Below are 23,769 nucleotides of genomic sequence, written 5' to 3'. Positions count from 1 at the left end.
CTGGGAGATGGAAGATCTTCGTCACATCGGAACCGCAGATGAATGGATAGAGAAGATGCAGTGGATATCTACAATGGAATATTACTCACCCCTGAAAAAGAATGAGATTTTGCCATTTGCAAGGACATGGATGGATCTAGAGAGTATACTACTGAGCAAAACAAGTCAGTCAGAGAAAGAGTAATATCCTATCATTTCACTCACACATGGAATTTAAGAAACAAAACAAATGATCATAGGGGGAAAAAAGAAAGAGACAAACCAAGAAACAGACTCAACTCTAGAGAACAATCGGATGGTTACCAGAGAGGAGGGGGGAAATAGGAGGTGGGATTGAGGAGCGCACTTGCTGTGGTGAGCACTGGGTATGGTGAATTGTACCCCTGAAACTAATATTACACTGTATGTTAACTAACTAGAATTTAAACAAAAACTTAAAAAAAAAATGAAACAGACAAAAAGAGGCCCAGATTAGCGATTAGGAGTGGTGCCACCCTGTGCCCCATCCTTGTGCATGGTACCACCTCCCACCCGTCCAGGGACCCACGTGTGGGTCATCCTGAATCCCTTCCCCTCCCTTGGTCCCCACACCCATGCAGTCACAAAGCTCTGAATACCGCTAGGACCTGTCTCTTCTCCACCCCCACCACCCTCCTCCATCACTTACCTAGACAGGAACCTTCCCCATCACCTCTGGCCTCACTTCTGCCACATCTGTTTCCACATGAGCAGCCAGACTGACGTTTTTCTCAAACACCTGTGTACCCCTGTCACCCGCTGTTTAAAACTTTTCTACCCCCCCACCCAGGATAAACCCCAGCTCTTTGGGCCAGGGGAGATTTTAAGACCCTTTGGACTTAGCTCCAGGCGAATTGTTCAAGTTCTGGACCTTCCTTAGTCCCCTTCTTGCACAGAAGACCCAGCCACATTGTGCCCCAGAGTGAAACAGCCAGCAGGTATGCTCACTTGGCAGACCTTCCATTGACAGTGAATACTTGTTCTGGAATGTCCCGTCTCTGCTGAAACTCAGGCCCTGTGCATCTGACTCCTCAGGATGCCTCCCCTCCCCCAGCATTCCCCTGTGGCCCGACAGCACCCTCAGGGACAGACCTCCTCCTGCCCCCACCACAGGCTCCGTGAGTCCCAGGCCATTCTGTACGCCTACAGCCTCCCTGGAACACCTGCCACCGGCATGGGCTTGGTGGTTCTTGGCGTAGGTTCTGTCTCCCCTACTCACCAAGGGCAGGGGCCGTGCTCACTGTTGAGACCTGGCACATGGTGTGTGCTTAGTAAATATTGAGGAAGGCAGGACTGAAACAAATTGAGAGAGAATCTTGTTGAAACCTCCTTCCTGGAACATTCATTCATTCAACGAATAAACAAAAGAGGGTGGAGAAAAGCAGGCAGAGGAGAGGCTAAGAGAAACTTCTGCAGGTCCCTGGGGGCAGGCAAGATGGCTGAGATTCCACATGTGCCACCAAGTCCAGGGGGACTTCTGTGCATTAAAGCATGAAGAGAGAAGCTAATCTTCTCACAGCCAGCCAGATGTGCCTGGTGTTGCCATAGCAGCCCCCAGAATGGGCCAGATGTGCCGTGAACATCTCTGGAAAACATCAGGAGACCCCAGGGACTGTAAGGCCTGGAGAGAAATAGCTCACACTCCAAAAGGTGGCGTGGAAATGCTCCATTTGGACCAGGGGCTGTGTGGGGCGGTGTCCCAGGGACTCTGGGCATCGGGACCTAAGGAGGGAACTTCTCACAGCTGTCCGAGTGTCTCCCGGCAGCCCCTGCCTGCTCCCTAACCCTGTGCTCCCTCCCCAGGTGATCAAGCTGGCCTTTGAGGACTTTGACTTGGAGAGGGGCTACGACACCCTGACGGTCGGGGACGGTGGGCAGGACGGGGACCAGAAAACCGTTCTCTACGTGTAAGTGACATGGGGCTGTAGTCCGGAGGGCGGGGAGCACATGGCCCTGGCCTGGGGGTGGTGGGATGGTGCCCCACGTCCTGTCTGGTCCCCAGGGCCACACCGCATCAAGTACAGGGGACCAGCCCCTCTACTCTGACCGAAGGAAACAGAGCACTGGCCATATTCTCTCTAGGAACTGCCAGGAAAAGTGTGTAGAAGGAACAATTTCTCATGGAGGAGGGGGAATTGAGGTTCTGTGTGTATGCCTGGAGCATTCCATGTGGCGGTCTGCTTCTGTGCAGCCCCTGCTTCTACCTCAAGGCCATGTCCATCCTCAAGGCCATTGTCCATCCATGGCAGTCCGACTTCAGAGATGGTGGAAGTGTGTTGCTAACCTCCCGGCATGCTCATAACTACCTGGGAAATGAACGGTTTCAGGGATTTGGGACCCCCATACACATAGTGGCCACAATTCCTGAGCCAAAAAAGGCTAGTGGTACATGGTCTGGTCAAGGAAGAGGATAATGCTGTGCTGTCCTGGGATTCCGTTCTGTTGGATCTTGGGTCGGGGAGGCCATTAACTCTTCCTTTGCCCGCCACCATTAGTCTGACATAAATGCAGGAGAACACTCCCATTCAGTGCATGTGGCCTATCTCCCTTGCCCAGATGGGGAAGGTTTCCTGTACACCGAGCATGCACTGTATGCCCAGGTACTGGAAAGGGAACTTTCACATCAGATATCTCATGTAACTGTGTCATTATCCCTGCTTAATAGGTGGGGACACTGAGGCCCAAGGGTTGCAAAGCTGGTTGGTGGCAGAACCAGCAGTTGAGTTCATGCCTTTTGATTTCAGTCCAGGACAGCATCCCGTGTCATACCCCTTCCCACCAGGCTAGGCCCAGGCCAATGTCCTCTGGTTTTCACGCTGAAGGAGAAATGGCTCTTCAGTCCTAGCTGCCTTGTGCAGGGGCTGTTCTGTTCCGGGCACTTCCCACACCTTCCCCACACCTGCCAGAGAAGATCCTGTCAGGGCAGTTAAATGACTCACGACGTTACCCTCAGAATCAGGTAACATGGCTGGGACTTGGAATCTCTTAGGAGAAAGGAATGGGACGTGAGCCTGAAGGGCATCCTCCCCCCAGCCTATTTCACTGTATTAATCAGAGTTCTCCAGAGAAACAGAACCAATAGGATATACAGAGAGCCAGGGATTTTTTTATAAGGAATCGGTTCACGTGATAATGGAGACTGACAAGCCCCAGGATCTGCAGGGTGAGCCGGCAAGCTGGGACCCAGGAGAGCTGATGGTGTAGTTTTAATGCAAAGGCCAGCAGGCTCTAGACCCGGGAAGAGCTGAAGTTGCCGTTCAAGTCCAAGGCGGGGTGGGGGGGGGAGCAGTGTCCCAGATGGAAGTCAGGCAGGCAGGAAGAATTCTCTTTTACTTGGGAGAGGGTTAGCCTTTTTGTTCAAAGCGGGCCTTCAGCTGATTAGATGAGGTCCATCCATATGGGGAAGGGCAGTCTGCTTTATTCAGTCTGCCAGTTTAAATGTTAAAGTCATCCAAAGGCATCTTCACAGAAACAGTCAGAATGATGTTTGGCCAGATATCTGGATATTTGGGTGGCCCAAATTGACACATAAAATTAGCCATCATATATAAAATTAGCCATCGTACTCCCTTCCTCGTTGGTTCATCCCCATCACTCACCTGTCCTGTATGGTGCCTCCGCTTGGTGTGCTCAGAAGGCTAGGATCCAGGTTCTGTCTCGTCCCAGGACAAAATCCCAGTGTGCTCTGTCGGAGAGAGAACCTTAGAACAGCAGATTCAGAAAGATTCTTATAACCCAATCCCCTCATTTAACACGAAATGAAAAATCCCAGAATGGCTCGGCCACTTGCCCAGGGCCCCACAGCAAATGAATGGCAGGTCCAGGGCTTACACCCCGGTCTCTGTAAGTTCTGACTGAGCTCTCAAGTTCTATAACAGCCCAGGGGCTCTCCCACCACCCTCAGATCTCTGTAGGCCAGCATCCATCTCAAACTTCAGGGAAACACATGCAGAATGGTTGGACTCTTTGTTGTCATAATTGGGTCAAATGGACTTTGCCACGCTAGAGTCAGGAGCCAGCCCTGGCTTGGCCTCAATCCTTACTCACTACGGAATGCCAGCACCCTAGCCCGGCAATGTCACACGGGCCAGGCTGATGCACCCCAGGTGTCTGTTCCACCCCCACCCCCACAGCACTTGCACTGTGCTCATCATCTCATACAGCCAACGCAGTGCCCCACCCCAAGCTCTGAGACCCCAGAGTGGAGCAGAGATTAAGACCCATTAATCCAATCACACCAGCTACCACCTCCCCCGCCCCTTGTATGCCGGTGCTTTGTCTGGTCTCAGCAGCAAGAGGAAGCCAGGTTCCTTCTGGAAAGCCCAGCCTCTCTGCAGTGGACTCTGGCTCTGCTGCTCTCTATCAGGCCGACCTTGGGAAAGCCACTGCCCATTTTGCACCCTTGTCTTCTCATCTATATAGTGGGGAGAACACAGCCCCTACCTCACTGGGCTCCTGGGGTCATTAGATAAGATAATGGATGGAAAACTGTCTGGCTTGAATAGGTGTTTGGTAAATGTGAGTTGAATCCTCCCCATGCTTAAACTCTGTTCGTCAGAAAGAACGTGGTCCTGGAGTGTGACAGCTGCACTTCCAGCCTTGCTTCATATGTAGAAGCAGGTATTTCCGGATGGAATGGAAAGAGAGGTCTCATTAAAAGGAATGGCTGGGCTCCAACTGGGGAAACGAGTTTCTGCAGTAGTTGACACGAGAGATCAAAGGTGGCAGGAGTGTAGACCCCCCCTTCAGTAGATCTGGCTACAGCTAACTCCAGCCCCTGAGAAAGCAAAGACACAGGTCTCCCTCTCAAGCCCAGGGCTGTGGGCTAGGGGGGTCATGGGTAAATGCAAGCCCTACCTGTGGCCGGAGGGGAGAGGTGGTGAGTCTCCCAGCTGCTGGAGCACATGCCACTGGGCTCCAGTGTTAAACACTGTGGGGCCCGAATTTGCCTGACAGGGTAGGGCTCCTAGTCATTCTGTGGGGGGGGCACATCTCTAAATCTCGCTTTCCTGACAGCCTGACAGGTACGTCGGTCCCAGATCTCATTGTCAGCACCAACCACCAAATGTGGCTCCTCTTCCAAACCGATGGCAGCGGCAGCTCCCTGGGATTCAAGGCTTCTTACGAAGGTAACTGCCGCTGAGGGGCTGGTACACTCACTCTGGAGTCAGACATGGGGTCCGGGTGTGGAGCCAGCAAGCCCTGGGTTCAAATCCTGATTGTGTCCCGAACTAGCCTCCTCTCTTTGGGTATATTATTCAACTGGTCTGAGCCTCAGCTGCCTTTGGCCAGTGGACCTCCTGGATTGTTCTGAGGATTATCTGGGATAAATCACTTGAGGCGCAGGCCACACAGCACCAGGCACATACGTTAGTTTCATCTGCAATTTGTACCTGGCTTGTGTAGCCCTTTAGAAGACCCCATAGACTTTTGGAGCTTCCCAAGCTGCCATACTTGGGTGTCATAATGCTGAGTGACTATGCAGGGGGCTAGGGACAGACACACACCACTGGTGGCCTGAGGAGGATACAAATGAGGGTGACCTGAATCTCACCGGGAACCAGCATTAAGAGAACAGCAAACTCTGAGTCCAGGAGATACCACCACCATTATCAGCCGTCTGTGCACTTCTGTCAGATTTCGCATTGGTGATGACTGCTAATGCCAATCCCCACAGAAAGGGGAGTAGAAGCCATCCCCCAAGCATTTGGTTGGCAGGTCTGGTAGGTGGCAGAGCCTAGCCCTGCACTTGGGGAACAAACGCGTCAGATCTGAGCCCTTGCAAGGAGTCTGCACTCCAGTGGTGGGACAGAGGAGGGAACACATAAGCTACTATTAAAGCAAGATACCTGTGACAAACAGCCAGTGGGAGCACAGAGAAAGGGGGCAGTCGTCCTGGGTGCGGCATCTGGAAAGGCTCTATCAAGAAATGAGCCTTGAGCCTTGAAAATGACTCCAAGAGACAGGGGGCAGGGGATGAGGGACAGAAGGTCTTTCTCCACCCCCATCCAGAGACCTGATAATTCTACATGAGACAAGTTTGGGGGAACAACTCCAAAAGGCTCTTATTCTGCTCAATGTGACCCCACCCCTAGGGACCAGGGGTTCTTCCTGTACAAGACCTGTACTCTGTCTCCAAACTGGATATACAGGAGGCCTGTCAGTTTCCTCCGGCTGCTCTGACAAAGGACCACACCCTGGGGGGTACTTAAAACAACAGAAATCTATTCTCTCCTGGTCCTGGAGCCAAGGACGGCGGAGGTCCTGTTCTAAGAACAGGAGGCATGTGTCGAGGGGAGACAGAATGGCAGCCAGAGGACCGATGGGGTGACAAGTACTGAGTTTACATTCCTGGTTCTGTCCCTTTCTAGCCCTATGGCAGGTCAAGGAACCTCTCTGGGGCTCTGTTTCTTCATCTGGGACATGGAGGTAATAATACACCCTAGGTCACAGGGCTTCTGTGAAGAGTTAAGTTGTGGTCAAGGAGGTGAAAATAAGAACTTCAATTATGGGTGACTAACGAGTGAGGACACAGGTGGTTAAGCAAATGGCTCTTTGGGTACATAGAGTTACACACAGCTGGGGGGCGGGACAGCAGAGAGAAATCATGAGACCCCCAATTCAGGGCCAAGCTCTGATGCTACTTGGAATATGGAAACGGATTTGGACTCAGAGTTTCGAAAAGTTTCCCCCATGTCTGAAGTTCCCTGGATGTTCAGCAGCAAATGTTTCCAGAATGATCCTGTGCACCACCTACCTGCCCTTAATCTGTCCATATTTATCGATGGCTTGGATAAGCCATAAATAGCATGAGCCGGAAAGGGACACCAGTACAGCAGTCAGCAAACAACGTGCAGAAAGACCTCAACAGGGCAGAGCTACTGGCTAAGTCACCAGGATAAGAAGAAGTGGGAATAAATAGCAAGTCCTCTGTGAGGGTTCAAAAACTGAGCCACTAGAATTTACCCCAGGGAGTTAGTGGTGCTTTATTGTCGTTCTGACCAGACATTGAGAATCGGGCTTAATTGTGGGGACAGGCAGGGAGAGGGCCGAAGTCAAACCCTGTGAGAAAGGTTGAGAGCCCCCTGAAAGTACATTTGGGAGAAGAGTGGACTCAGGGGAGAGCTGAGAGCTGTGTCTAAATATTTGAAGGGCTGTCATGTAGGAAAGAGGAATTAGATTTGTTTGGCATGGTTTCACCGGAAAAGAAAGGGACAGAACATTGAACGCCCATTATGTGCCGGAAGCTTTATGCTAATTCTCTCAAGGTTTTCAAACACTGTCACGCAAACACTTGGGGTACCCTCCGGGACCACCAGTGTCGGGTAGGGGGTGCCCAGCAGGGCAGGCTCTGATCCTGCCTCCATGTCTTCTCCTTTCTTCTCTTCTGTTCCTTGTAAGCTTTCTTTTAAGAGGGGATTAGTAGCTAAACACCAGTTTGAGAAACTCTGCCTCATCTCATTCAGTGTGACACCTAGCCGATGGCTGCCCTTTTGTACATGAAGAATTTGAAACTCAGAAGGGTGGAGTGTCCCGCCTGGGGTCACATGAAGTCTGGGACCGGGGAAAGCCACGATTCAACTCCATGTCTCTCTGGCTTCAAAGCCCATGATGTTCCCCCTCTACCAGGGGTCTCCAAAGTCACAGAATTCCAATTCCTTATAAAATCTTTTAGAAGCCAGCGCTTTGCCGCAGTCACACGGGCCATATGGCACGAGCCCAGGCTCCACGTTACTAGCAGTTGGGGTTTTGTTCATCAGCCCATGTGTCCACCTCGCCCAGCCAGTAGTGATGACCCTGTCACGTGAGCAGCATGATGCTGGGTGCTGGGATTACAGCAGGGAGCATCATGGACCAGAACAGAAAACTAAAGCAGTCGAACAACATCCACGGTGGGACTGCTAGTCACAGACTAGACGTCAGCAAGACCTCTCCTCGGACTCATGACAGATTAGGAAGAGAGTCTGGGCATTTCAGTACATCGTTAACCCAAGGGTCTACGTGGGTCCTGTTCACAGAGGCAGCTGTTTCTGTGAAGATGGAATGGACTCTGGAATTGCACCAGACCTGGTGAATCCCAGCATGGTCCCAGCTGTGGGACTGGCCAAGTCCTGTGGTCTGTCAGAGCCTCAATTTCCCACTCATAAAATGGAAACAATAGTGGTGACTTTCACACCTTGTGAAGAAAGTGAAATGGGGTCCCAAGGAGCTCCTTGCACAGTGCCTGGCACAGAGAGGCATCTTCCCTTGGGGTCACTAAGGTTCCTTTGCACCTAAGCCCTCCATGATCAGCACTGTTCCCCACTCTGGGGCATGTCCTCTTTGGCCAGGGGACACATGGCTGCTTGCCTGTCTTTCAGGTGGCCTGGCACTAGGTCCCTGCCTCCTACCTGCACTCCACACCTGGGGCCCCAACTCCCCAGACTTGCTGAGAAATGAGATGGTTCTCTCTGGCCGCAGTGTAGGGAGGGGAGGCAGAAGGGGCAGGAGGGAGATCCAAGTCACTGAGAGCCTTGAGGCCTCAGAAAGAGTTTGCACTTCGTCCGCAGGGAAGAAGAACCTGTGTAGGGATGGGCCTGCCTTCCCCGTCTTGTCCCTTCCACCTTCGACCTTTTATTTGAAGGTAAAAGCCATCCGTCTCTTGCCTTCATGGTGAAGAGCCCCTCTACTGTGAATAAAGCTGGGTCAGTTAAGTCCCCTGGCATCCCGACGTGACTTCCCATTCTGCTCTCTGGGCTTCTGCTACCCCTCTGGCTGTTCCCCCACGGCTCCTGCATGGCCCCTCACAGCCCCCACAGAGCAGGCACTTCCCTGGGTCTCTCCTCAGCTTTCTGTCCTCTTTTTCTAGAACCTTCCACAGTGGATTGCATCTACTCCCATGGCTTCCATCTCAGCCTAAACACTGGTGACTTCCAAATCTGTTCCCCATTTGCATATTGGTCTCCCTGTGACACATTTTATACATTTCTCCTTCAGATACCGCAAACCCAAGGCGTGTATAGTCTGCTCGGGGTGGACATAACAAAATACCATAGACTAGGACCTAAAACAGAGATTTATTTTGTCACAATTCTGAAGGCTAGAAATCCAAGATCAAGGTTCTGGCCGATTCAACTTCTAGTCTGGGCAGCCTTGTCACTGTGTCCGTGCATGGCCTTTCCTTGGTGCTTGCATATGGAGAGAGAGAGGGAGCACAAGCTCTCTGGTGTCACTTCTTATAAGGACCCTAACCCTATCGGATATGGGCCTCAACCCTATAGCCTCCTTTAGCCTTTATTACTTCTATAGAGACCCCATCTCCAAATCCAGCCATATTCAAGGTTAGGACTTCATCATATGAATTTGGGGGAGGCACAAATATACAGTCTATTAACACCATCCAAACTGAGCTCACCGTCTTTATTTATGGTAATTCCAAGCCACGTTCTGGCTCCTGTGAACGCATTCTAGGCAGAAATACAGCGTGTTCATCTCTTCAAGCCTGCAGGGCTGAGCCCAGTGCCTGGTACACAGCACGCGCTCAGAAAAGCTCTCAGATTAAGTCGCGATGACTGTCTACACAAGCACAATCAGGCACCCCTCCTGCACACCCTCTCAGCTTCCCAGCACTCGGATGCAGGAGCCGGGCACTCTCCACCGTCCCCATGGCTTTGGGGTCAGACAGACCCAATTTGTAATCGAGTTGTGCCATTGCGGTGTGTGTGGTCTTAGCCAGTCCCTCCACATCTTTGAGCCTATGTATTCTCACCTGTGAAGAGGGGCTGATGAACACTGACGTCACAGGGGTCTTCCAAGGGCTTGGTGTAGTGAACCTCCCAACACAGGGCCGGCTTTTAGGAAGCACTCAGTTAAAAGCCTCCTCCCTCCCCTGCTTCCTGAGGCGTGCAGCTCCTCTCCCAACCTGCCCAAAGTTTCAGAATGACCTCCATCCCCATTCTAGTTCTCCTTTTATCCAGCTTCTGGGGGATCCCATACAGGATAGACACCCTGGCTCAGCGATGGGAGGGGTAGCTGCGATATAGATGTTCCATAGGTGGCATGAGGCATTTGTGGGCAGAGACCGCTCCCGGGCACTCCTGGCCCCATCATCATCAATACACCCTCTGCCCCAGCTCAGGTAAAGAGAAGCTTCCTTGGGGCAGGCAGGTGGCATTGCAGTATCACCCCTCCCCCCTCATTAAAAGTGTGAACCCCTGGGTGGGAAAATTAGGGGATTTATTTTCTAGAAATTCTTCCAGTTCTGCTTGTCGCCATCACAGGTCAGGGTGGGGGAGGAGACTCAGGCGCCATCAAAATCTGAGTACTCGGAGCCTAGAAATTCAGTCCCCCTCCATGGGGGCAGCCAGCTGTAGGAAATGCATTCATAGTTGCAATTGCTTTGCTTCCCAGTAGAACAAGAAATATTTAAGGAACAGGCAATTAGCACTTACCAGAAACATTATAAAATTACATACAACTTGCTAACAAGTTTTAGCATCAATCTGGGAGTCTCCTCACTTCCTGACTCAGAGCCTGGAATCTGGCAGCCTAATGCTAAATCTGGGGATTTGGCTGGCACAGAGGAGGAAGGAGCTGAGACCTTGACCCTGGAGACATGAAGGAGCGGGGCGTTAGAAACTATGCAGAAAGGGTGCCCAACAGTGGGGACTCATGTTGGAAATGAGGTCACCTTGTATTCAACGTTGTCTGAGTCCCTACTGTGTGTTGCAGACACTGTTCAGGACATGGGGGCCACAAGGACAAGAAGGCAATCTGTGCCTTCACCTAAGCCATAGCCTATGTTCCTTAGATTGGAGAAAGTGCAAGAAGATGGGGAAATATCAAGGAGGGGCAGCTAAGCTTGCTTAAGGGCATCAGGGAAGGCTCCCTGGAGGAGCGGAGTGTCTGAAAATGAGACTTGCATAAAGGATGAAAAGAAGTTGGTCAGATATCCCTGAGAGAGAGAACATAAAGTCTGAGAGCAAGTAGGGAGAACACGGGCAAGACTAGCCCTCCGCCAGTGGTGCCTCCATCCACTTCCGTAGAACTTAACTCTGCTTGGGGGCACGGGTGAGCTTCCTGGAAGCTATGGCCTTGGAGCCGGGCTAGAAAGAAGACCAAGGGCAACTGACCAGCACCGCTGGCTCCACCCCTTTTCGGACCCTACCTTGCCTCAAGCGCGAGGCCATTTTCAGCCTCAAGTCCTCTATATTCATGTCCTCATATTTCTATGCTGCTTACAGGATCCCCACGAGCGGAGAGGCCCAAACTTCCCAGCTTCAGCCAGGAATAACCCCAGGCATGTTCCTAAATCACTGAGTTTCCATGAGACCCTTCAAGCTTCCTCAGGCACTGGGAGCTGGGGTTTCGTTAGATGCAGGAAACAGTTGCCTATTCTCAGGAAAGCCCAGTGGGATCCACGCTGTCCCCAAGTGTGTCCTGGCCCGTGGGGGCGGGGGCGGCACGCAAGCGGCAGAGGATGCTGTGCCATTAAAATCTGGCAGGCTACAAGCACAGCAGCAGTCTGCAAGAAACTGGCATTATGATACTGAAGAGAATATTGGCAGGAAGTAATTTGTCCATGAGGTATACTCTCGAAATACATGGGCTTTTGCAGAGAGCAAGCTCCAGTGTGGGGTTAATGCAAACAGCTCGGAGGTAACCGTGATGCTGTACGTGTCCGCATTCACCCCTGGCTCCTGACCTCCTTCAGCCGTGACACCCCCGCCACAGTGTCGTGGAGGAAGGAGATGGGGCAGAAAGAACGTCACCCACTTCATCCAGCCGTGCCTCCATCCCATTTGTGACAACCTTTGCAAAGAGATGTGCAAACACCAAGAGCACCTAGAGACAGAGGCACCGTGTCCCTTGCCGCCTGGTGCCCTTCCCGTCAGAAGCAGGAAAGCGGAGTGGGATGTGGTTCTGAGGAAATCCGTGAGATCCAGCATGCCCAGAGCTTGCCTTAAACACCAGAAATGTCTCGGTCGCTCGACAGGAGTTCATGCTAATTGAACAATGGGTCTGGGCTGCTCAGTATGCGTAAGACACTGTCTTGGGTTCTGGAGATACAAAGGGCAGAAGAGATGGGACCCTTGGCTTTGAGGAGCTGACAGCCTCCAAGACCACACATAGATGACTCACCAGTCATTGAACCAGGCTCTTCTCGGTGTCCCTGAGACCCTCTCTGCGGTCTCCTCTCTCTTCACCGTCACTTCCTGCCACAGTGAATTTCTAACTATTCTGCACATGCTACACTCCCTTCCTTCCTTCCTCCTTCCTCCTTCTTTCCTTCCATCCGTCCCTCTACCCGCCCCTCCTCCTGCAAACATGTATTGAATGCCCCCTCTGTGCGTCACACCCTCCTAGAAGCTGGGAGCATAGACATTTCAAAACCAGTCTTGGTCCTCAAGAAACTTGCCATTTAACAGGGAGAAATACATTCCACGCGCTGCAGCTGTGGAGCTGGAACAGAAAATTGTCGGGAGGGCTGGGAGTGAGAGAGAAAGATCCCCGAAGTCTGCCCAGCGATGCGAGGGAAGATTCCCCGATAGGGAAGCACTTGCGCTGACACTTAAAGGTGATTCTTCGTCTGGCAGCCAAGCAGGGGGTGTTCATTGAGGGAGAGAGGACACAGGTGCCAAGTTAGAGCCATGTGAGTGCGGGCGGCCAGGCTCTGCCAGGCGCGGGGTGATAATGACGATGGGAAACACCTACTGCTCACTGCTTACGTGCCACGTGCCGGACATTCTGACAATCGTCTTATATACATAAACTCATTAAATCCTCACAACAGCCCTGTGAGGTGGGTGTGATTGCCATTTCCATTTTACAGATGACAAAACTAGAGCTCAGGGAGAATCAGAAATGTGCCCAAGGTCTCCTACTTTGTCGGAGGCAGGATTTAGAGCCTTGCTCATTGCCATTGCTCTGGTTTGCCTCCCCACAGGCCGCCCGGGGCGGGGGTGGTGGGGTGGGGGGCGTCTAAATCTCAAGGTCGGTGATAGCCAAAGAGAAGTCTGGGACGGGAGGGGGTAGGCCAGGTCCTGCCATGCCGAGCAGTTAGGGACTTAATCTGTGGTTCTAGGCAGCCACGAAAGAATCCATAAGCAGGGCACAGTAATGATCGGATTTTTTCTTTCTGAGTGATCTCACCCTGCTTTGCAGAGTACAGAATAGAGGCAAGAGGCAGAGGACCCCCTCTTGCCCAATGCCACCACCCTGGTAGGGGATGGACTAGGCTGTGAGAGAGGGTCCGGAGACCAGAGCACGCTGGGATGTTTAGTGGGGGGGAGCTGGCTTGAGGCCGTTAGTGAGGCTGCAGGCGGGGAGGGGAAGGTAGGATACAGGCTGCCTCCCAGGTGGCTGAGACTCTGTGACTCTCCCAGCCCGAGGCTGGAGCTTCCTCCTCTGCTCTCCCAAAGGCCGTATGGTCAGGTGCACACCTCCCCCCTTGCCCTCATCATTTCCCTGCTACTTCTGTGCCAACTCGACTGGGACTCTCCAAGGGCAGGGGCCGTGGGTCAGGCCTCTCTGTATCTGTAATGCTGAGCATGGCATGTGGCACAGTTTCCATGCAGTAAACGCAGCGCAAGCTGGACTCACACACTGAACAGAACGTTCTCTGTGTTCCAAGCCCTGTGCTAATCGCTGGGTGCACAGTAGTCAATAAGGCACCACCAACGCCTGCCTTCATAGAGCTGACATTCTAGTGGATGGGGAAGCGGGGCCAACCTGGCAGCCAGTGGGGAGCTGGGCATGAGTTGGCGAATCATTTTGTCCTTCACACCCCACAGACGGCAAGCATCTTGAGGACATTCTTGTTCCCTTTCCCACTGCTGTACACCCAGTGTCTAGAACGGTAACTAATAAAGTGAATAAATCCTTACAAAGGGCCGTCAGTGCCATGAAGGAAAAGTGTGGTGCCAAGAGCGGCAAGAGAACGGGGACCACCTGAGATGCATGGTCAGGGAAGGTGGCCTCTTAAGCTGACCCGTAGCACGAGGAGTCGGCCATGTGACGCGGGGAGGAGAGGAAGCAGTGGCCCAGGCTGAGGGGACAGTGAGTAGATGGAGGGACACATGATGTCCGGCCCATTTGGAAAGGCAGCAAGCCACAGCCCATGCATGGACTCCCCTTCCTCCTCCAAGTGGCACTGCTCTTCTCGGAGTGCCTCAGATGGTGAATTTAGAGAGACACATGATACAGTTCCTCCTGGACAGACGTTGTCATAGAAGAGGATTCCATTTTGGTGTTAGAAATGGAAAAACCCGGGAGAAAACAGTGAGGTTGATCACAGATGATAGGGATAAAGCCGCCGAGCAAAGGGAGAGCAAATTCACGGAGTGGCAAGCCCATCGCGGTGGAGTTCCAAGCGTCTCGGAAGCACTCCTCTTCCTTCTGCTGGCTGGCTTTTTGTAGACAAAGGGAGAGAGGGAGGAAGAGAGCGAGAGAAACACTTAGAAAATGGAATTATAGTAACCAGATAACAGGGAATTACATGCATGATTTTCTCCAAGTCAAAATTTGGTTTATCAATTTGTTTTTCTGGGCCCTGACATCAAACTTGGTCAGCATCTGACCAGGAGGGTCAAGGGCAAGTGCCTTTCAGTCAGGCAGTGGAGCACAGGGAGCCCTCTCCAGGAAGGCCGGTGGCCTTGGTGTCTGTGCTCCCAGCAGGGGTCGGTACTGGGCTTGGAGGGAAGGCCCAGACAAAGACAAGGGGTGTCTAAGGAACACAAGCCAGACACTGGTCCCCTCTGCCTCCCTAGAGGGAGCTGCAAACTCTCAAACCACCCTGCTCTGCTCTTCTTCTCCCCTCTACCCGGTCCTGGCCCTGGCCCTGTGCATGCCCCTCTCCAGTACCTTGGACCTCTTCACCAACTGCTCCCTTAAACCTGACTCCCCCTTGAGGACACCATTACCCAGGAGCCCTCTCCAGAGACAGCCCCACGAACTTCACCTTGGAGGGAATGGTGCGAGGTTCACTGTCCAGTGCCGTTCCAGCCATGTGCACACTTTCTCCCTTGACCTCATGCTGTAGCCATGTCTGGCTCTCTCTCCTCCCATCATTGTCACCAGCCTCTTCCCCTCCACTCCAAGTCTTGCCATCACCTTGCCTTTCGCCTGCTTGATCTCACTTACTCTGATCATGCTGTACGCTGGCTGCCGCCGGACCTTGTCCTCCGGCACCTCTGACATCCGAGCCTGCACCCAGCCTGAGCCGGCCCTCTGTCCCCTCAGCTCTTCCCAGCCACTCTGCTCCTGTGCATCAGCCTCCCTCAGCCTGGTGGTCCCCTGTCCCCTCCTGCGCTTTCCCACTTGAGGTAAGCACCGAGGATAACACCTCTGCCATTCTGTTAACAATACCCTTGGCTCCCTGCCCTCGTGGCCTTCCATTTCTCCAAACCCAGCCAACCCTCAGTCGGTCCTAGAGCCTCTCTCTCCACTTGCTCATGGGTGCATGCCCTCAGTAGCTTCGGGGACAAGTCCCATGGCCCTGCTGGTGGGTGCCCTGTGTGTGCGTCCTCACCACCCTCCGTGGGCCTCGGGTGGCCATCCATCTGGCAGTGATTTCCTCTCCTCCATGGGGAGTACTTCAGACATTCTTGTCAATGTCATATCCCTTCCCCCACAACCAGACTCCATCCTTCAGCAAAGACCATGAGACCAGTGGACCCCTTCTCCATTAGAGCCCCTGCCATCTCAGGACCTCCTTCATACCTCCTGCATCGTACCTGAAAGCTCAGTGAGCACCTCGTCCCTCCTCCCTCCTGCCACGCAGGAAGGAGCTTCCTGGTCTCTCAGGCTAGCCTTGCAGTGTGCTCTGGGTCCACCATCCTGCCTGCTCGAGGGCCTTGGGCTGTCATCCCTTCTGTCCTCTGGATCTTCAGCTAACTTATATCCCGTGTGTGTGTGTGTGTGTGTGTGTGTGTGTGTGTGTGTCTGATTCCTTCCCTCGCTTTAAATATGGTTAAGTTTCTCCGATCTTAAAAAATATGTTCAGCTTCTAGGCCACATTCCTCATGAGTGACCACAAGTTCTCTCTCTCCCTTCCCTTCCAAGAAATGCCTCCTTTAAAAGTCATCGGCTCTTCCTGTATCATCTTCCTCTTCTCCCATGACGGTGGCCCTGTCACTGCACTCAGCTACTCCTGCCAGTCAATATGAGCAGTGACCTCCTTCCCCTAACTTGCTCGTCAGTCCCACCTAAACTTCCCCACAGCATTCGAGGTGGGAGATCTTCTTGAAATTCCTTCTTCTCCAAGACTCTATGACCCCATGTGTCCTGGGACTTTAGTCCAGCATTCTGCCGATCCTTCCGGTGTTCCTAGCTTTTCTGTCCAGGACTGACACCTCTCACTCTCCGTGGGTGGTCGCATCCTTCTCGTGGCTTCTTTTATCAGCTGTGAGCTGAATCCCAAATTCTGTATTCCTATGCTAGACTTTCCTTCTGAAATGAAGACCCATGTAGCCACTTTCCACTAGATGTATGTAATTAGAGGTACCACAGGCAGCCCAAAACTCAGCGTATCTTACTGGTGACGCTGCAGATCTGCTCCTCTTCTGTCATTCTTGTCTCAGTGAAAGCGCACCAAGGTGCCCAGCCCAAACCCTCAGTAGATCCCGGCCTGTCCTTTATTCCAGACATGCTCACTCTCAGGGTGGCCTGTGGCTTCCTGCTCTACACCTTCCAAATCTGTCTGCCTCTCCCCATCCCCTCTGTCTTTGCCCAGTTCAGGATGTCATCAAAACATCTCCCAGATGACTGTGAGCCTCCCACCAGAATGGAAGCTTCATGGAGGCAGGGCTTGTGTCTGCCCTGTTTTCCGTCACACCCCTAGGGCCCAGCATGGCCGAGTTCGCTAAGTAGACAGCCGTGTGTTTGTTGAATGAATGAATGATCGCCCCACGTCCAGAATTGCTGCCCTCAGACCATTCTCCAGGCAACAGTCAGGGTGATCCTTTAAAATACCTAATAGGAAATGCTAAATCAAATGAAGTCCTTTGCTGACTCCCCATTGCCTCCCATCCATAGTCCAGTCTCGTTAGCAGATTGCACTGCGCCTTTCGTGGGTTGGCCCTGCATGCCTTTTCCAGCCTCATCTCCCACCACCTTGCAGAAAACCCCGCTTACCCTCGGAGACAGGCAATGCAGTGCAGCAGTAAGACCCTGGGACCGGACAGCCCATGTTTGGATCAGGTCACTCAGATGCCCTGGGACAGCTACATGATCTCTCTGTGCCTCAGTTTCCTTGCCTTGAAAGTGGGAAGAATAGTACCTTGCTCCAGGGGTTACTAGAAGGATGAATTATTAAAATGCCCAGAGTGGCTGGCAACACATCAGTACCAATGCATTAGTTCTGCAGCGAACTCAGTGATACTAATGATCTCTACTCTCCTTGCAATCCTACAAACGGTGTCACCTCTGAGACTTTGCACGGGCTCTTCCCTACCTGAAGCGCCCTTCCCCTCCTTTCCCTCCCACTCCTTCCTTTCTTTTCTTTTCTTTTCTTTTCTTTTCTTTTCTTTTTTTTTACCGGCTTTACCGAGATATAATTGACATCTAACATTGCGTAAGTTTAAGGTGTACAAAGTGATGATTTGGTGCATGGATGTATTGCAAAATGATTACCACAGTCAGGTTGGTTAACACGTCTTTCACACCACCTCACAGTGTGTGTGTGCGCGCGCGTGCGTGTGTGTGTATGGGCGCGCACACACGTATACATTTTCTTTACCCATTCATTAATGGGTAGTTAGATGTTTCCGTGTCTTGGCTGTTGTAAGTAATGCTGCAGTGAGTCCCACTTGTTCCTTTCACCTGCTGGCTCTTGCACAGCCTTCAGGCCTCAGTATAGACATCACCTCCTCCTTGAAGCCTTCCCTGATGCCAGGGCTGGGACTGGGCTGAGATGAGAGAGGCATGTGCCTTGGGCGTAAATTGTAAAGGAGTTGCTGAAATGCTCAGTAATTAAGTTAAATAATTTAATGTGGTATTTTTTTAAACCAAGATTAATGCAAAATATCTGTGATAAAAATAACATTTTAAATAACAAGAGGCTCTGAAGGCCAGGACGAGGGTGAGGCCAGAGAAGTAAGTCACACAAGGGCTGGGTCAGATCTGGTCTTTAAGTTCTAATACTGTTCTGATTTATATGCATTCGTTTTGATTTAGATATTATTTGTCTTGATTGCTGAGTTTTTGGTGCCCCCTAAAATTCTGTACTAAAGTTTAGTGTCTTACTCCCCATAGCCTCACCTTCCCAATTTGAGTTAGGTGCTCCTTCTGGATGCCTACACACACACACACACACGCACACACACACACACACACACACACACACACACTTCCAGCCATAGAATGCCTTGTCTGCCAGCTCTCTGCAGAGAGCTGGGGGCCCTGGTTTTTGGGGTAACACGAATGTGACAATCAAGAGCACATGCATATAAGGCAGTGCATGGGACTAGCCCAAGCAGCTCACAGAAACCCACCAGTTGTGGTAAGAAGGATTTTGCCGCATCATCCCTGTTAGGGTCACACACAGCACCTTTGGGGACTGTGCCTCCTGATGCCTCATTATGGTGTCTACAGCAAAGGCAGGGTCCCTTTGGCCTGACAAACCTGGGAAGGTGTCCAACAAACTTCCCCAATTACTCCAGCTGCCTCCCTTCCAAATCACAGGACCTCACTGTCCTCCCTTCACCATCTGCCACTAAATCCATTACTCCCTGTCTTTCCTGCAGGAGGCCTTCCTCCCGGGGAACAGCTCCTCCTCCTCTTCTCCTTCCACCCTACCCCCTGCCCTCCCCTCCCCTTCATCTCTCACAGCACCAAGCACAGGGCTGGTGGAAGTGGGGGTGACTCCAGAGGAAACTCCAAGGACTTGGCCAGGACAGACTCCTTTCCTGAAGCATCCAGGGCCTAATTGCCTCTCCCACGAGGCTGCCAGCCTGTCGTGCCCCCTGGCGTCTGGGCCCCCGAGCTGTCTCAGGGAACCCCCTCCATGTGCAACTTGCACGGTTGAATCAAACGAACTTTAAAAGCATACTCAGTGAGCCACTTGTTTCATTTTACCTGCACCATCTCAAATTGAATTTAAAAAACCTTTGTGAAAGTGCTTCCATGTTAGAGGGCAGCGAATATTGATTCTCACTTAATCTCTGGTTTGGGGAATGGCAGGCAGCAAAGCCGCCTCATTTCATGCTTGTCTTTGCCGCTCAGGAATGGACTGAGCTGAAGGTCTATCTGGTCGTCTGAATGCAGAGGCAAGTTCAGTAAGCTCCCGACTGAGATTCGTGAGCTCCGGGGACAGGTATCTCGCAGAGGATGGAGACCCACTTTCACTGAGTGAAAATATCCAGGCCCCTCGAGTAGTCTGGGTGGATCTCAGGCATATTATTGGCTGGAAGGCCCCTTGATCCTGGGGTGCGGTTTTAAATGGGACACTGCAGGATTTCTCATGAAAGGTCCTATCTGTGTCACTCTGGGCACTGAGTTGAGGCGGAGGGGCGGCAGAGCATGTAACGTGGACCTCCCGCTCCAAGAGAGGTAGGAAGTCACCTTTTGTCTCTGTTTTCTCTTCTTCCTGTCTTTCAGAGATCGAGCAGGGCAGCTGTGGTGATCCCGGCATCCCTGCCTACGGCCGGAGGGAAGGCTCCCGGTTCCGCCACGGTGACACACTCAAGTTTGAGTGCCAGCCTGCCTTTGAGCTGGTGGGGCAGAAGGCAATCACGTGTCAAAAGAATAACCAGTGGTCGGCTAAGAAGCCAGGCTGCGTGTGTAAGTGAGCGGGGAGGAGGCCTCTTCGGGGTCTCTGCCAAGAGGCAGGGGGCCCCGTTTGCTAGCTAACCCAGGGCCCTGTTCTTGGGAACCTCGGAGGTCATAACAGCAGCTTCACTCGTTGGTTTCTTCTGTTCCTCCCAACATTACTGGTCGGGTCCTTGTCTTTGGCAGTAACGTAGACTATAGCACTGGGAGTGACTCCTCTTGACGTCTGGGGGCCTTCTTCAATGCCATCTTGCCCTCCCCGGTGATCCTTGAGAGCAAGGTAGAGGCCACTGGGGCCTGGTCCACCAGGCTCTGACCCAGACATTTGTTCCTCACCCTTGTTGCCACAAGCGACACCATACAATCAAGCCAGGGTGGAAGGGACGGGCCGGTTTGTAAGATCGTAGACTCTGGACCAGCCTCTGGGGACAGTGGGAAACCACGGTCTTGGCAGGGTATGAGGAGTTTCCTCAGGTTGCTTCTTCTTGGACTGGAGTCAGGGAGGGATGGGGGATCAAGCTGTCTTTGGATTACTGATCCTTTGGAGTGCCCATCCAATAGCAATAACAAGGAGGCCCTTCTTCCTTCCTCTGGGATGGCATGACCATACATTCCGGCGAAAATAGTACTTTAAGTCCTGGGCCCGGTGAGATTGGCAAGTGTGAGGGGCTGTGTGCAGCAGAAGGAGGAGCCCACTTGGTCTCTGTTGAGAAGTCAAAGGTTCCAGCCTCTCTGGGCTACCACCTCTTCTTCCCCCAACCTTCGCCACCCTACCTTCTCCATCTCTTTCCATCTGCTGCTCGCAGGGGAGGGCAGAAGCCTGACCCTCTGATCATTTCTCCCACCACAGTGGGCTTCTTGGGGTCTCCAGGTGCTACAGACTAGAGTGGCCTCCTGGGGCTAGGGTGGGGAGAATAGCCTGGGCGTTACGAGGGAACATCAGTGAGGACTGAGACTTTGGTGTGTGAGTTGGTGAGTTGGGTCATACCTTTTCAAACCAAAAAATCACTTTGTTTTGAAAAAGCATTTGTGATGACTTGTGAGTTTATGCAAAGGTTCTTGCAGAGGCTTAAAAAATCGCTCTTAGATATACACCCTTGTGGCGAAAAGATAAAATTGCATGAAATCTGCCCATCTCTGCGGCCGGATGTGGTTCGAATATTGTGCCCAACAGTGTTAGCCTCGTAGCACCGTGGGAGACAAGGGGACTGGGGCCAGGAGGGGCAGGGGACACTGGCACAGAACAGCCCACAGCAAGCAAGAACAAAGGCCCGAGGTGGTGGTTGGAGGCAGGGCCTCAGAAGACAAAGGTATAGACTATGGGAGTCCCAGGTATTGTGGGGGATTTATCATTGAAATCCATTAGATAAAACAAGGCAGGGAGAACTGGAAGAGGGTCAGGTCTCTGGGGCAGAGAGCTGGTGGGAATGAAGTGTGGGTAGCAAAGCCAGCCAGCTTCTTAGGACAGGGTAAAGTTTCCTGCCTCACAAGCTGAGAGATGCAGGTAGCAAAATATTACCTGAGAGCTGTGACTTGAGTCCTCCAAGAATTTGCTTGACCCTGTGGTCCTGAGGAAGGGTTTTAGGAAATCTTTCTAGAACCTTCCATAAGAGCAGAGGGCCAGAAGTGCTGCTCAGCAGGCTCTTCATTTCCAGGAGCGAGGCTGGCTGCCTCCAGTGAGCTGGGCACTGCTCACGAACAGCTGAGAAGAAACAAAGACAGAGCTGTTCTGGCAAGTGTGGAGCAGTCCTCTCTGTGGCTTAAAATAAGGAAGAGGAGCCTGAGGCTTATTGATGAGAACTGTGAAGCAAGCATGCTGGGGGGGCCAGTACAGCATTGCATCTTCTGGGTGATTCTGGGATGTAGGGGGCCGGCATCCCCAAGGCACTCCCATTGCTCAGGTTTTTTTCTGGTGATATGGGTGTAACCAGACACAGCTTGAGTCTCAGGGATGCTGGCTTCAGTGAAGGAGGCCAGAGAGAGGCAGCTTTCCCATGCCTTTGCACCACACAGCAAGGTCGCGTTCCTATTCCGTGAATCAAAGGAGCGCCATCTGTCAGCTCCCTACTGAGTACGCAGCCCCTAGGGTCCCGGGCTTTGCCCTCAGGGTACTCACAGTCTAACTGGGGGTGAGAGGTGGCGCTCAGAAACCCTGGTACATGGAGATAGCTTTGGATCCAAACTCTGGAGACTTGTTTCTCGGTCCTGGCTTAGCATCATGACAAGGGCCGGGGCATCCTCTCGCTGGATTTTGGTTTACTAATCTATCCGGTAGGGTAGCATTCCATTCTGGCTCCCCAAATCCTAAGCCTCAATGATCTTATTTATAGAACAAGATAACTATGGCATGAACAGTCCTCACTGCCCACAGCGAATGCTTGGAAACAACTACTTAAAGTGGGTCATTGACAGAGCAGGTCATATACTTTGCTTGAGGAATATGTTAAACTGGGGTTCTGACCCTGACCCCAGATCAAATGTATCATAGGGGGTGGTCACTAGGAAAGGGCCAACATCTATAGGCATCCGTAAAAATATAAAAGAATACAATCTCTGTATTTTATAAGTAGAGATAAATGTACATACAAAAGCACCTCCTGCAAGAGTCGGTATAAATGCCCTAAATTTTCCCACACGTTAGTGACAATGAATATTAGTACAATATTTAGCAGACAAACTATTCCTTCCTTCTTAGGATTTAGAAGGGGATTGGAAAAATATTTTAATGGTTCAAATTTCTATGAACAATTGTCCAAAGAAGTGCAAAGTGGTGCATTGTTCTTCTCTCGAAACACTTTCTTCAAAACAGCTCTTTACTCGGAAATTGCCCTGCCGAGACTACACAAACACACTTTCCTTCGTGTTCCCAAACATTTTCCGCAGCAAGCCGACTTCAGAATCATTTCATTGGCTTTTGAGCTGCCCTCACAGTAGTAAATGCTCGATAGATGGTCTTTTTTCATCTAGGTTTTAAAGAAGATGATGTTTCTTGCAGTGAAAAGCATTTTGAAAGAAAAGATGGAGCCAGCTGCTTTCCTCTCACTGTCTCCCTCCCTTCGTTAATTCACATCTCCAGGGATTGCTGCTCAGAATCAGCTGAAAGTAGTACTACTTTCCATCCATCCGACAGTATTTCCGGAGTGTCTTCCCCGGGCTAAGCGCCGCGTGGTGGATGTGGGGCTGTGCGATCGCTGCCTGGGAAATGTGCTCGCCCTGGTGTCCTGGTGGGCGCGCTCTGGCCGGGATGCGTGTGCTCTTCCCTCTCCCAGCTCTGCCTATTCCACCCCGTTCCTCGCGAAAGAACAGAGAGCCCTTCCCATACTCCTGTGTCTGGTTATTCCTCCACCACAAGAGCTACAACAGGAGGGAAGAGGCAAATAACTCTGATGGCGGTATGCGGATACTTGATGCTTTGTTGACAGGCTAGCGGAATGCTTCACACTTCATGAGGAAGCCAGGAAACCAATTATCAGTCCATTAGCAGCCACTTTCCAAAGAAGTTTCAAAACAGGCTTCGCCAGAGATATGCCAAGACTTCACAAGCACAGGCTTTCTTTCGCCATTTTGTAAACCATCGGGAGAAGGTGTGAACCCTAATTGCTCAGCTCCGAATGTATATGGGCATATGTGTGAAATGTGAAGGCAGGGCCCCCTGGGATGGATACAGTGTAAGTTGGGAATCAGCAGCCAAACCTTGAGAGACCAAGGGAGGGAGAAGCGGGTCCTTGGGTGCCCAAAGAAACTGTCACAGAGGATACAGGGCTTAAGCTGGGCCTTGAAGAGTTGACAGGTTAAGGAGGGTGTTCCACACAGGTATGCAGCGGGAAATGGTCCTGTCCTAGTACCCTCCTGTCCTTCCCCCCACCCCGAGTTCCTCCCCCTAAACCCCCCACCCCACCCTGCCCTTCCCTGGACACACACACATGCACACATTATCTGCAAGGAAGTGGATGGGGTCCTAGGGTCATCCAGATTCTCAACATCAGCACTACTGACAGTTTGGAC

General features: G+C 52.0%; 1 protein-coding gene across 1 annotated transcript in view; it reads left to right on the top strand.

Annotated features, from left to right (window-relative positions):
- The window catches only part of CSMD2 (CUB and Sushi multiple domains 2), a 513,762-nt gene that overhangs the window by 266,031 nt on the left and 223,962 nt on the right, over positions 1-23,769 (top strand). Inside the window, 3 exon segments of the mRNA XM_057305507.1 lie at positions 1,822-1,925; positions 5,035-5,147; positions 19,594-19,776. Coding sequence (XP_057161490.1) covers positions 1,822-1,925; positions 5,035-5,147; positions 19,594-19,776 — 400 coding nt within the window.

Source organism: Ursus arctos, unplaced genomic scaffold, assembly GCF_023065955.2.
Source record: "Ursus arctos isolate Adak ecotype North America unplaced genomic scaffold, UrsArc2.0 scaffold_32, whole genome shotgun sequence".
In the NCBI taxonomy this organism is placed as follows: domain Eukaryota; kingdom Metazoa; phylum Chordata; class Mammalia; order Carnivora; family Ursidae; genus Ursus; species Ursus arctos.
This window is presented reverse-complemented; position numbering and strand designations above follow the sequence as displayed.